The sequence below is a fragment of the Ailuropoda melanoleuca genome, chromosome 20, assembly GCF_002007445.2.
Source record: "Ailuropoda melanoleuca isolate Jingjing chromosome 20, ASM200744v2, whole genome shotgun sequence".
Taxonomy (NCBI): Eukaryota; Metazoa; Chordata; class Mammalia; order Carnivora; family Ursidae; genus Ailuropoda; species Ailuropoda melanoleuca.
Genome location: NC_048237.1, coordinates 9,393,760 through 9,408,068, shown reverse-complemented (window position 1 = coordinate 9,408,068; position 14,309 = coordinate 9,393,760). Strand labels below are relative to the sequence as shown.

The window sequence follows — 14,309 nt, the reverse complement described above, 5'->3', positions numbered from 1 at the left end:
TTATTTGACAGAGATAGAGACAGCCAGCGAGAGAGGGAACACAAGCAAGGGGAGTGGGAGAGGAAGAAGCAGGCTCATAGCGGAGGAGCCTGATGTGGGGCTCGATCCCATAACGCCGGGATCACGCCCTGAGCCGAAGGCAGACGCTTAACCGCTGTGCCACCCAGGCGCCCCTTGAGTCCAGCTTCTTAAATGTAGTCTATTGTATTTCAGAGTCATCTATGTTGCTGTGTGTATAATAGTTCCTTCCTTTTAATTGCTGTGTAGTACCATTTTCTGGATGTACCCCACAGATGGTTTATCCATTTACCTCTTGAAAAACATTTGGTTTTCTAGTTTTGGTGATTATGACCAAAGTTGCTATAAACATTAGTATATAGATTTCTGTGTAAATGTGTATTTTCATTTCTTCTGCAATTGTTAGAGAAAAATCTGACAAGATGTAGAAATTGGCAAACTGATTTCAAAACTTATATGGAAATGCAAAGGACCTACAATAGCCAAAACAATTTAGAGGACTAATAATACTGTATTTAAATTCCTGTTATCTAGCTACAGTAACCAGACAGTGTGGTATTGCTGTAAAGCAAGGTGGATCGATGAAATGGAGCAGAGAGTTCAGAAATGGACTCATATACCAAGACACCTTATTTCAACAAAGGTGCAAAGGCAGTTCAGTGGAAAAGGATAGTATTTTTTTATGGTGCTGGAATAATTGGTATCCATGTGGAAAAACGAAAAAATTAACTGTGATTCATGTCCCACACCATATACAAAAATAAAATGAATCATAGACCTAAGTGAAAACCGAAAACTATAAAACCGCTAGAAGAAAACATAGGAGATATCCTTTGTGACCCTAGGTTAGTCAAAAATTTCTTGAGTAAACACAAAGCACAATCTATAAGAGAATAAATTGGTATGTTTGAAGATTTTTTTTTAAAGCTTTTATTTATTTATTTGACAGAGATAGAGACAGCCAGCGAGAGAGGGAACACAAGCAAGGGGAGTGGGAGAGGAAGAAGCAGGCTCATAGCGGAGGAGCCTGATGTGGCTCGATCCCATAACGCCGGGATCACGCCCTGAGCCGAAGGCAGACGCTCAACCGCTGTGCCACCCAGGCACCCCTGAAGATTTTTATAACTAATTCTTTGTGTAGTAGAGGACCGTTTAGGTTACTTAATTCTTGAGTGAATTGTAGTAGCATGTCTTTCAAGGAATTAGTCTAATGTGAATTAGAACTTATGGGTATAGAGTTGTTTGTAATATTCCTTTTTATCCTTTGGGTGTTTTACAGTATGTAGGGATAATTTTCATTTTGATACTGGTAATTTTTATGTTTTGATCAATCTGGCCTAAGATTTATCAGTTTTATTAACCTTTTCAAAGAAGCAGCTTTTGGCTTGATTCATTTTTTATTTTTCTGTTTTAAGTTTCATTGATTTCTGCTCTTTATTAATTCCTTCTCCATTAGTTTGAGATTTAATTTGCTCTTTTTTTTTTTTTCCCAGTTCTTAGATGAAAGCTTAGGTTACTGATTTGAGACCTTGTCTAATATAAGCATTTCATACTATAGATTTCTCTTTTCTGCTTTAGTTGATGTTATATATTCATTTTCATTTGGTTCACAATACTTAAAAATTTTTCTTTGGATGTTTCTTTTTGCCCTTGTGTTATGTAGAAGGGTGTTGCTTAATTTACAAATATTTGGGGATTTTTCCAGATATTTTTGTGTCACTATTGTGGTCAGAGAATATACTTTATATTATTTTAATTATTTTAAATCTGTTAAGATTTGTATTATAGCCCATCATATGATCTGTTTTTGGTGAATCATCCACATGCACTTGAGAAGAATGTATATTTTGCTCTTGTTGGGTGGAATGTTCTGTAAGTGTCAAATTAGGTCAGGTTGATTGGTAGTGGTGTTCAGTCTATATGCTTATTGATTTTCTATCTATTTGTATTACAGGTTACTGAAAAAGAGGTGTTGAAGTCTCCAAGTGTAATTCAGTTATCTCAGTTTTTCATGTGTTTTGAAGCCTTGTTAGGTGCCTTTGAAAGGATTGTTAAGTTTTATTGGTGAATCAACCCTTTATCATTGTGAAAACTCTCTTTATCTCTGGTAATTTTCCATGTTCTGAAATTTATTTTGTCTTATATACCTATAACCACTTAAGCTTGTTCGCTCGCTTTTCTTTCTTTCTTGCTTTCTTGCTTTTCTCTTTCTTTCTTTCTTTCTTGCTTTCTTGCTTTCATTCATTCATTCATTCATTCATTCCTTTTTTTAAGATTTTATTTTTAAGTGATCTCTACACCCGCCATGGGACTCAAACTCGCAGCTTCGAGGTCGAGAGTCCCATGTTCCACTGACTGAGCCAGCCAGGTGCCCTTCAAGCTTTCTTTTGATAGTGTTTGTTTCATCTATCTTTTTCCATCCTTTCAGTTTTAACCAGTCTATGTTATTATATATAATGTGGGTTTCTTGTAGATAGTACATGGTTAGCTTGTGTTTTTTTAATCCAACCTGCTTTGTCTTTTTTTAATGCAACCTGTTTTTAATTAGTGAGTTTAGCCCATTAACATTTAATGTAATTTTTGGTGTGTTTCGAAATATGTGTAACATTTTACTTTTTATTTTTTGTTCTCTTTCTCTCTCTCTCTTTTTTTTTTTCCCTGTTCTTTCCTGCCTTTCGAATTACTTGAATATTTTATAGCATTCTATTTTAACTTGCCTGTTGGTTTTCGGCTCTCTTTATACTTTTTTAATGGTTGCTCTGGGAATTGCAATTAACTAAGAGTTAGTGTTTTACCATTTAAAATGAAGAAGCCTTACAACTATGTAGATCCCTTTATCCTTTATGTTATAATTTTTATGTGTTTTAAATCAACATACATTGAAAATCTCAAGATGCAGTTTTAAAATTTTCACTTTCAAAAGTCAGTTTAAGAGGAGAAAAATAATCTGTTGTATTTACCTACATATTTATTATTTCTGTTCCTCTTCCTTCATTCCTGAAGTTCCATGTATGTCTCTGGTATCATTTTCTTTAACTTTGAAGAACTTTCTCTAGTATTTCTTTTTCTTTTCTTTTCTTTCCTTTTTTTTTTTTTTTAAGATTTTATTTATTTATTTGAAAGAGAGAGCAGAGAGAGAGAGCATGGGGGTTTGGGAGGGGAGAGGGAGAAACAGACTCCCCTCTGAGCAGGGAGCCTGATGCGGGGCTGGATCCCAGGATTCTGGGATCATGACCTGAGCCAAAGGCAGATGCTTAACTGACTGAGCCTCCCAGGTTCTTTTCTTTTTTTTCTTTTTTTTTCTTTTTTTTTAAGTAGGATCCACACCCACCATGGGGCCCAACATGGGGCTTGAACTTAGGACCCTGAGACCAAGACCTGAGCTGAGATCAGGAGTTGGACATTTAACGGACTGAGCCACCCAGGCGCCCGTCTTTAGCATTTCTTTTAGGGATGTCTGCTGGTGATTAATTGTCTTAGTTTTCCTTCATCTAAGAGTGTCTTTATTTTGTATTCATTCTGAAAATATTTTTGCTGGATATAAAATTCTGGGGTGACAGTTCTTTTCAGCATTTTAAAGATACCGTTCATGGTTTTCTTGTCTTTATGGTTTCTGATGAGAAATCTGCATTTATTCTGATCTTTGTTTCTTTGTGTTGCTTTTCCTCTTCCTGCTTTTAAGATTTTTTTAAAAATTTACCTTTGGGTTTTTTTTGTTTTTGTTTTTGTTTTTTCTGTTTGATTATGATTTGCCTGTGCATAGTTGTCTTTGAATTTGTCTTAATTGAAGTTTGCTGAGCTTCTTTAATCTGTATGCCTTTCACCTAATTTGGAGCATTTGTCAAATCTATTACAGTCATTTTCTTTTCTCCTTTCTTTCTGGGACTCCAGTGGCATAAATGTTACACTTTTTGATGTGTTCCTTCAGATTCCTAACAGTATTTCCTTTTTTTCTCCCAGTCTTTTTACTCTGTTCTTCAGATTGGATGATTTTTATTACCTCTCTTCAAGCTCACTATCTTTTATGGCTTTTGAGCCCATCTAGTGAGGTTTTACCCCCACTCACAAATTGTACTCACTTTATGTTTCTTTCTCTCTCTCTCTTTTTTTTTAAGATTTTATTTATTCATTTGAGACAGAGAAAGCACAAGCAGGGGAGAGGCAGCGGGAAAGAGAGAAGCAGACTGCTCCCTGAGCAGGGAGGCCAACATGGGACTTGATCCCAGGACCCTGAGATTATGACCTGAGCCAAAGGCAGATGTTTAACCAACTGAGCCACCCAGGCGCCCCTGTACTTTTTATTTCTAAAACTTTCATTTGATTATTTTTTATTCTTTCTATTTCTCTGTTGAAAACTTCTGTTTCCAGTCATTTCAAGAATGCTCACATTTACCTCATGGCGTATAGTTACAATACCTAATTGAGAATTCTCTCTGCTAATTTTCTTTTCTTTTTTCTTTTCTTTTCTTTTCTTTTCTTTTCTTTTCTTTTCTCTTTTCTTTTCTTTTCTCTTTTCTTTTCTTTTCTTTTTCTTTTCTTACCCCCCCCCCCGATAATTTTAACATCTAGATCATCTCAGGCTTGTATCTATTGATTGCCTTTTTTTTTTTTCCTCCAAGTTGGCGCCATGTGTAGTGTGGAGCCCACTGTGAGGCTTGAACTCATGACCCTGAGATCAGGACCTGAGCTGAGATCAAGAGTCAGATGCTTAACTGACTGAGCCACCCAGGCACCGACTGTCTTTTTCTTGTGTTGGATAGATCAGATTGTACTGATTCTTTGTGTTTCAAGTTTCTTGTGGCCCCATGCCGGATGTGGGGCTTGAACTCATGACCCTGAGATTGAGAGTCACATGCTCTACTGACTGAGTCAGCCAGGCACAGGCACCTCTGTTTTAAGTCATTTTGGATTTTATCTTAGATATTTGGGATATTGTGAGACTCTGGGTTTTATAACAATCCTCTGGAGATAGTGTTGATTTTTGTTTTGTGTTGGCATGCAGTCATTCTGGTTAGATTTAAATTGCAAGTTCTGCCTTGCCCTCTGTGGGTGATGGTTCTAATGTTACTGATTTCATAGCTTTTGTCATGGTATTTGGGTCTGTTCTGTATATGTGTTATTCAGAGTGTGATCTGGGACTTGGGCGTTGGATTATATCATAGTTCAGTTGTCAAAGTCTTTGCTGTTGTTTTTCAGCTCTGTCCTCCACAGTGCAGTTTGGAGGTGAGTTTAGGACTTGTTTTGGGATCCTTTTTTGCTCTTTCTTTTCTGAGATTTCCCCTATATCTTTTGGCTACCTGGAGCCCTTTTTACTAGTATTGTAGCTAGAAAACTGGGGCTTTCTTGATGTTATAGCTAGACTTCTTCCCACCCACCTCCCCTCTCCTCTTCTCACCCCTTACGCTTGGACTAGACTAGACTAAACTGCCCTTAAGGTGAAAGTAGTGAGAGAAAAAGAGAAGATAACAGGATTCTTCTCATGCTCTTTTGACCGTAGGGACTCCTTTTCTTAGTTCCCACTTCTCTCCAGCACCTTAGACGTTCATGCCATCTCTACTGCACTGTGCAAGTGTCACTCTGGGTTTAGTAATGAGGTTTAACTCTGTGAGGCTTGCCTTGGGGCCAGGCAGGGAATAAGAAGCCCCAGGAATTTCTCCCCACACTCTCTGGCTCACAGAGACCCTCTTTCTTGGTTCTCTCTGAGCTTATGTTCTGTGTTCCTGCTACGTAGTTTGGAGATTTGACCCATCAAGGGGTCAAACCAGAAAAGAAAAGAGGAAAGGAAAAAAGCCCCTGAAACTCACTTCCATCTTGGGTCCTTGTTTAAGTTTTGACTTCCTTCCCCAATCCACCTACTGTGTACTTTTCAGAGTCCTTGGATAGTTGTTTTTTTTTTGTTTTGTCCAAGGTTTTTGGTTGTAATCACTGGGAGAAATAGGCTGTAATAAACTTACTGTAGTTGACTTGCCCCAAACTTTAAATTTATTTCCTGGGAATTGCAAAATACACTTGTTTCAGAAATTTGGAAAAATCAGAAAACTTTAGAGAAGTTTTTAAAGAAATTACCTGTAATTACACTGTCTAGTAATAAGCCATTTTAACTTTTTCCTCTAGTTTTTTTCTCTTCATATTTTAACATGATGAACACCATAATGGATTTTTTCTTTTACCTAATATTTTTATTAAACAATATTTGTATCATAATATGTTTTTAGTAAGTACCTCAATAAAACCTGCGTAATCTGTCATATGGATGTGTCATATACTTAATTGTGCCCTTGTTATTAGATATATGGTTTATGTCACTGTGACCATCTTTGTGTATACATTTTTGCCTGATAACCTTTTCTGAACCCTTGACTTGACAATTCATATAAGAGGAGATCAAAGTTTCCTTAATCTGTTTGAAAATTACTTGTTGTAGTCTCACCCAATGTGTTTGAATGTAGTCTCTTATACCAACTTCAAAATGGTACTGTTTTTGATAGAGGACCTTGTGGTTTTTGATTGTTTTGAACTCTAGAGATCATTGTAGGAATATCTAATTGAAAATAATGTTGTAAGTTTTCAATCCTGGAGGAATGAATGAGTAGGTTAGTAAATCTGGATTTTTATTTTTTAAGGGAAAATGGAATGGAGAGTTTAAAATGTTGTTAATATATACCCAGCATGGTTTTGTATCTGCCTCCAGTATGTGTTCATACAGAAATAAGGTCTGTATTAGAAATACAGAAAGAAGATATGAATGATTGAATTTCTTTTAGAGTAAATTTTTTGTGATTCTAATTAGAGACTCTCTATAGCCTGAAGTGTTTGTGTGTATGAATACAGCTTTAGGTTCTTTTGTATTTTCTTGGTGGGGGTTTGAGTAATTCTGTCTTTAATTTTAAAAGTTTATTCATTCTTGGGGCACTTGGGTGGCTCAGTCAGTTGGGTGTCTGCCTGTCTGCCTTTGGTTCAGGCCATGATCCCAGGGTTCTGGGATCAAGCCCTGAGCCAGGCTCCCTGTCGGTGGGGAGCCTGATTCTCCCTTACCCCCCCCCCAACTCATGCTCACTCATGCTCTCAAATAAATAAATAAAATCGTTTTTTAAAAAAGTGAAAGTTTATTAATTCTGTCATAGCCAGCCAAATTTTATGAAATAAAGTCTTTAAATGTTTATCAGTTTAGCAAAAGTTTAAAGGTAGTAGCATTTTGTGTGGTTTAGCAGTAGGAATGTAGGTATTCTAAAATGCTTCTGGTGGGATTATACTTTTGTTTGTTTCGACTTATTATTTATGTATTTACTTATTTAATTTTCTTTTTAGATCATGCATACAGGGGGCTGGGAGGGGCAGAGGAGAGGGAAAAAGAGAACCTTAAACAGGATCTGCACCCAGCGCTGCTTGATAAGGGGCTTGATCTCATGACCCAGAGATCATGACCTGAGCTGAAAGTAAGAGTTGGATGCTTAACTAACTGAGTCACCTAGATGGCCCTCAGGTTTCTATTTAAATTTGCAATCAGAAATCTGTGTATAACTTTTGACTCCCCAGAAGCTTAACTACTTAGTATCTTCCTGTTGACCAGAAGCCTTACTGATAGAATAAATAGGTTCTGTTTATCTATTAAAAAAAATTATTTATTTACTTACCAACAAAACAAAACAAAACAAAACAAAAAACCCATGTATAAATGGACCTGCACAGTTCAGACCCAGTGGTCAGCTGTACTGATACGGGCATGTAAAGATAGACCTCCAAGATTGTTCACTGCAGCACTATTTCAAATAGTAAAAATCAGGAAACCACCTCAGTAGTGATTATGTATGGCTCTTCAATATATTGGATGTTATATTGATATTAGAAAGATTGAGCTAGGTCTGTTTATATTAATGTGGGAAGGTGGTCATAGCATTATCAAATAAGCAGGGGCGCCTGGGTGGCACAGCGGTTAAGCGTCTGCCTTCGGCTCAGGGCGTGATCCCGGCGTTATGGGGATCAAGCCCCACATCAGGCTCCTCCGCTATGAGCCTGCCTCTTCCTCTCCCACTCCCCCTGCTTGTGTTCCCTCTCTCGCTGGCTGTCTCTGTCTCTGTCAAATAAATAAATAAAATCTTTAAAAAAAAAAAAGAAATAACCAAATTATAGGATACTATTTGTAGTATGATTCTACTTATCAGTAACAAAAGATTGATGGTGATGCACTAGGTGATATACTAGAGCCATCTGATGACTTGGTCTCTCACATGCCCTTGATACTGGCTTTCAGTTAGGACCTTTCCTTGGTTTTTAATTGGAACACCTTGTAATATGGCTCCTTGGGCTTCTTCACAGTGTGGTGTTTGTGTTGCAAAAATCCAGAGTCCCAAGAGAATCCAATAGAAGCTTTTGTTGGCTCAGCTTTATTTTATTTATTTATTTATTTTTTATTTTATTTATTTATTTGACAGAGAGAGACAGCCCGCGAGAGAGGGAACACAAGCAGGGGGAGCAGGAGAGGAAGAAGCAGGCTCCTAATGGAGGAGCCTGATGTGGGGCTCAGTCCCAGAGCACTGGGATCACGCCCTGAGCCGAAGGCAGACGCTTAACGATTGCGCCTCCCAGGCGTCCCCTGGCTCGGCTTTAGAAGTCACAGAGCAGTCACTTTTACTGTACTCATAAAGCTGCCCAGATTCAAGTAGTGGGAACATAGGCCCTCTCAATGGGAATGAGTATCAGAGTCACGTGAAAAAGAATATATGGGGGGGGGTGCCTTGGTGGCTCAGTTGGTTGAGTGATTGACTCTTGATTTCAGCACAGGTCATGATCTCAGGGTCTGGGGATCAAGCCCCGAGTTGGGCACTGTTCTCAGTGAGGAGTCTACTTGAGGATTCTCTCTCTCTCTGTCTGCTCCTCCCCCCTAAAATAAATAAGTAAATCTTAAAAAATACATACATATATATGTGGGTATGTGGAATTGGAGATAATGTTGTGGATATTGTTGGAAAATACAATCTGCAGCATCACGTAATTCTTCAATTCTCCATCCTTTGCACATGTTATTCTCCTTACTTGGAATATAACGGCTTGTCTGCTCAGCCACCTTCTGCCATGTGTTTATCAAGCATTTTTTATGTTTTGATCCCTGTACTGCACATTGTATATTCATTATCTCAAATCCTTGCAAGAACTCTCTAAAGAATACCTTGATTTAACTGAAAAGTCTTCCTTTTTTGTGGTGTCTTCTTTTCCCCAAATCCCCTAAGTTGAATTTTGCCTCTCAGAACTTTTTATGGACCTACTTCTTTTAGGTTTTTATTATACTTATTTATTTTTCCTTGATTACATTATCTTTCTCCCTATTAAACTGAATTTTTTGAGACAGGAATTATTTTCATTATATTCATGTATTTATGTGTATATCATATGTATTTCATATATTCATCAAATAAATTTGAGTATCCACTAGATAAGAAGTCTGGGTCTGGTTGTAGGAAAACAGATAAGGCACAGATCCTGCTCTCTAGTAGCTCATGTTTTCATGGATAAGGCAGGTAAATGGGAAAATATACTGTAGCTTGATAAATGCTTTTGCTAGATGGATTTCACTGAGTGCTCTGAAACCACCCAAGAGGAACATAATTGGGCATGGGTAATGAGTTGGTTTATGTGCAGGCTTCTTAAGGAGGTACTTATATATGTTCTTTTTAAGGTGTCTGTGATAATTCTAAGTGGAGATAGTGATTGTGAGTTAGTTGGTCTGGGTTAGAGGTAACATTTTGGGAGTTTTCATGGTATATGGATGAGATTTACATCCATGATGTATGAACAAAGGGAATAGATGAGACCAACTAGAGAGAGAAAAGCAGGGAGTTGAAGACCAAGGCTAGATAGAAAACCAAGGGAGTCACAAAGTCAAGAGAAAATTAAAAGGTGTGAAATACTCATTGTAGATTGTGGAAGAAATGTAGCAGAATTATTGGACATTGTGCTCATTTAAGGTTGTTGATTGCAAATTTATAATGACATTAGTTTTCTTGATTATATAAATCTTGTTTCTTAGTTACTCCCTGTTGACATGGATTCAGACCCAGGGAAGGTTGTGGCTGTAGTGGTAGCCTGGGGGGGACGGGGAAGCAAGGGATTTTTGAGGGTCTTGGTTGAAGAAGGTAGGCAAGTGCTGTTGAATAACCATAAAGCTCAGGTTGAATTCAAAGACTGAGTTGATTATCTATCAACATAGGGTTTCTTTGAAAATGATACTAAGAAATTCTCTGTTGGGATGCCCGGGTGGCTCAGTCAGTTAAGTGTCTGCTTTCGGCTGAGGTCGGGATGGTTCTGGAATTGAGTCCCACATTGGGCTCCCTGCTCAGCGGGGAGTCTGCTTCCCCTCCTCTCTCTGCCTGCTGCTCCCCCTGCTTGTGCTCTCTCTGTCAAAAAAGAAAGAAAGGGAGGGAGGGAGGGAGGAAGGAAGGGAGGGAAGAAGGAAGGGAGGGAGGAAGGAAGGAAGGGAAAAGAGAAAAATCCTCTGTCAGGGTGCCTGGATGGCTCAGTTGGTTAAGTGTCTGACTTTGACACAGGTCATGATCCCAGGGTTCTGGGATTGAGCTCGGGTCAGGCTCCATGCCCAGCAGGGAGCCTGCTGCTTCCTCTCCTCTGCCTGCTGCTTCTCCTGCTTCTGTGCTCTCTTCTCTCTCTCTCTGTCAAAGAAGTAAATAGCTAGATACATAGATAAATAAAATCTTAAAAAAAAAAAAGATAAGGGGAAAATAACCTCCCTAATCAACAACTGAAGAGACTGTTTTAAGGTATTACCTGTTTATATTATAATGGTGGCTGCTTTTTTTTTTTTTTTAAGATTTATTTATTTATGTGAGAGAGAGTGTGTGAGTGTTGGGGGGGGCGGTTAGAGGGCGAGAGAAGGCAGATGCTTAACTGAGCCACCCAGGTGTCCCAAAACACAGATATTATTAAAAAGCTACTAAAGATATACACATGCTAAAATATAAAGGAAAAATAATTCCATTAAAATGTTTAGAGTACTACCTTTTGTGTTATCTGTAGCCCATTTAAAAGCTTAGTTTGTGCAGAGAAGTTAGAATAATGTATTTGATGTCATACAACTGAGATTTCTACTAAATGTAAATCATAGCCTTTCATATTTTAAGTGTTGATAAAATATAGAGGATATTGGTACCTCACAAATTCTGCTTTTGATTATATAGCGGGCATTAGACTATTCAGAGGAGGAAAGGAGAACTAAAGTTAATTAGTTCAATATGGTTCCAGCATAGGAGCTAAGTGTTTAATATATATATAATTTTATTTAATTTTCATATCACCCATATAAAGTTGGTATTTTTTAGGTATTATCTATGCTTTACAAATGAGGAAACAGGACCACAGAGGTTACAAAGTTGTTGTTATGTTTTATCCTTATCTATTAAACCCCAGATCAACACTGGTTCTAATAAAACATTAATTGAACAATGTCCCTGGCCTTCAGGACCTTTTAGTGTAAATAAGGAAATAAAGTGATAGATTACATAGTGTGGGCACTGTTTATATGAAGTTTTAGGAACATGAAAGTACCACTTAGCAATTCGGGCAGGTTAGGGAGGGTTTTACAGAGCAGTTGATGTTTGAGCTGTGTATTGAATAGGAAATTTATTTTTTATTTANCTGATGTGGGGCTCGATCCTATAACGCCGGGATCACGCCCTGAGCCGAAGGCAGACGCTTAACCTCTGTGCCACCCAGGCGCCCCGGAAATTTTTTTTTTAACATGGTTTCAAGTTAATGCTGCTACCGTAAACTGTTGATAACTTGATATTTTCAGCAATGATAAAATTAGCATATGCGTATTGTTCTGGAAACAAGCAATTTGAGAAATACTTTATATACATGCAGACGCAGTATTGAATGTGATGTATTATGTTACAGTTTTTATTTATGATTTTGTTAATATTTTGTTGTGAAGAATTTAGTAATCCTAGGTATAATATGATTTCTTTTACTACAGATGTCCTCCTCGCACTTTCTTACCAGCCCTCTGCAAAATTTTTCTTGATGAAAGTGCTCCAGACAATGTGTTAGAGGTGACAGCCCGTGCCATCACATACTATCTGGACGTATCTGCAGAATGCACCCGAAGGATTGTTGGGGTTGATGGAGCTATAAAAGCACTTTGTAATCGTTTAGTTGTGGTCGAACTTAATAACAGGACTAGCAGAGACTTAGCTGAACAATGTGTAAAGGTAAGTCTTAATTAAGTATTTACTGGCCCATTTGAAGATCACTAGAGAATAAAAAGTATATTTTGCTAAAAAAAGAAAATTCTTTCATTATTCTTACTTTATTGAGAGTGGTTGACAACAGTGGAAGTCATAGTCTTTGTGGCACCAAATAGGATCCTGTATAGCTTGGGAAAAGAAATCTTATCTTCAAAGGAAAATTGTAGGTTACTGATAATGCTCTTCTGTGCTGGCTCTTGGGTTTCTGGTAGCTTTTTAGAGAGGTTGTCCCTATTCTTAGCCAAAATGATTTTGTATGAAAATAGTTATGACAACAACCACAACAACTAATACTGATTATTAGAGTCAGGCATTATACTAAACACTTTACATGTTTTAGCTCAGTCTTCATGACAACTTTATATGAGGTAGGTGCTGCTAATATCAGCATTTCTATTTTTTATTCGAAAAAAATTCAAGCATACTGAGGTTAAGTAACTTGGTTGGTGGTGATACAAGTAGTTCGTGGCAGTGCCAGAGTTGGAAAATTAGGAGTTTGAAATTAGGAAGTCTGGTTTGAAGGCCCATGGATTTAACTATTTTTTTGTACTTCCTTTAGAGGAGCTGTTTTGTTTTAATCCTGGTGGGACTAACTCTAAACTTTATGTGACTTTGAAAGCACCAGTGCTGGGTCAGTAGTTTATTAGCACTACTTGATGAACACACTTAGACTTTACATGACTTTTTGTTTATAATTCCTGTATCATTCTTGTTAAGATTCTTGATGCTCTAGGTCAGCAGTTTTCAAACTTTCTGTCTCAGGATCCTTTTATAGGCCTTATTATTGAGGGGCCCTCAAAGAGCCTTGTTTATATAGGCTATATCTGTTTATTTTTACTATATTAGGTATTAAAACAAATTTAGAACATATTTATCTGAAAATAACAAACTCGTTATGTGTTAGCATACATTTTTACTGAAAAAATTATTTCTTTAGCAAATAGAAAGTTAATGAGAGCAGTAACATTGTTAAGCATTTTTGTACGTCTCTTTAATAATGTCTGGCTTAATAGAAGAAGTCGGGTGGATCCTCATATCTACTTCTGCATTCAGTCCGTTGCTATATCACATACAGCTTTTCAGAAATTCCACCCTACACTCCTGAGAGAATGAGAATGAAAAAGATAATTACTGTCATGGTATTGGTATTATGAAAAAAGTTTTAACTTAAGGATCTTTGAAAATGTCTTCCCCACACTTTGAGAGCTGCTGTTACAAGTGTTAATGTCTTGATTTTCTGCTTCTGTGTCTGTAGATTTATTTCTGTCTCTAGATTCAGACAAAGAGGTATCTATTTTCCTGTTTAGAACTTTTTTTTCTCTTATTCTCTCTTTTTAAAATTTAATTAATTAATTTTAGAGAGCACAGATGTGCTACCGGCTGTTGGGGGCGGGGGGAGGAGGAGCAGAAGGAGAGAATCTCAAGCAGACTCCACACTCAGTATGGAGCCTGACTCAGGGCTCGATCTCAACCCTGAGCTCGTGACCTGATTTGAAATCAAGAGTTGGACACCCAAACGACTGAGCCACCCAGGTGCCCCTCTGTCTCACTCTCTTGATCATATTACTTCATGTTTCTTCTGGGACTGTGATTTTACTCCATTGTTTATTCATTGACTCGTATTATTTTAAACTCTTTCTTGTCTTTTACACCCTGCTCTCCCTTTTTCTCTTTTCTTTGCAGATTATTGTTATTAATTTATTCTTAAATGGTAGTATTTTCTAAGTTTCTTTTTTTATAAACTGTAACTTTGCCTAGATAATATAATGTATCAGCATCAGTACTGTTCATTTGAATATGGCCTCATGTCTTTATCTCTAGACCTGACCTTTCTCTTGAGTTCTAGACTCCATATTCAAAGGCTTGTTGGACAGCTCCAACTAGCTGTCTGAATTCATGATCTTTTACTACAGATAAAGTTATTTTGATAATTGTCATCAAATTTACCCACTCTAGGCAGAAACCTGTGCTTTATCCTTTCTTTCTTTTTTCCACTCCATACATGTAATTAATGATGAGCTGATTTTCTAGTTTTAT

The 14,309-nt window shown here is 37.4% G+C and overlaps 1 protein-coding gene across 7 annotated transcripts in view; it reads left to right on the top strand.

Annotated features, from left to right (window-relative positions):
* HECTD1 (HECT domain E3 ubiquitin protein ligase 1) overlaps nt 1-14,309 on the top strand; it is an 89,669-nt gene that overhangs the window by 12,102 nt on the left and 63,258 nt on the right. For 6 of the 7 annotated variants that reach the window (XM_011224054.3, XM_011224052.3, XM_011224051.3 and 3 more), the window contains exon 3: nt 12,002-12,236. In XM_011224054.3, coding sequence (XP_011222356.1) covers nt 12,002-12,236 — 235 coding nt within the window. Of the gene's footprint in view, nt 1-1,996; nt 2,126-12,001; nt 12,237-14,309 lie in introns of those variants that run through there. The other variant, XM_034648508.1, reaches the window with a different exon arrangement.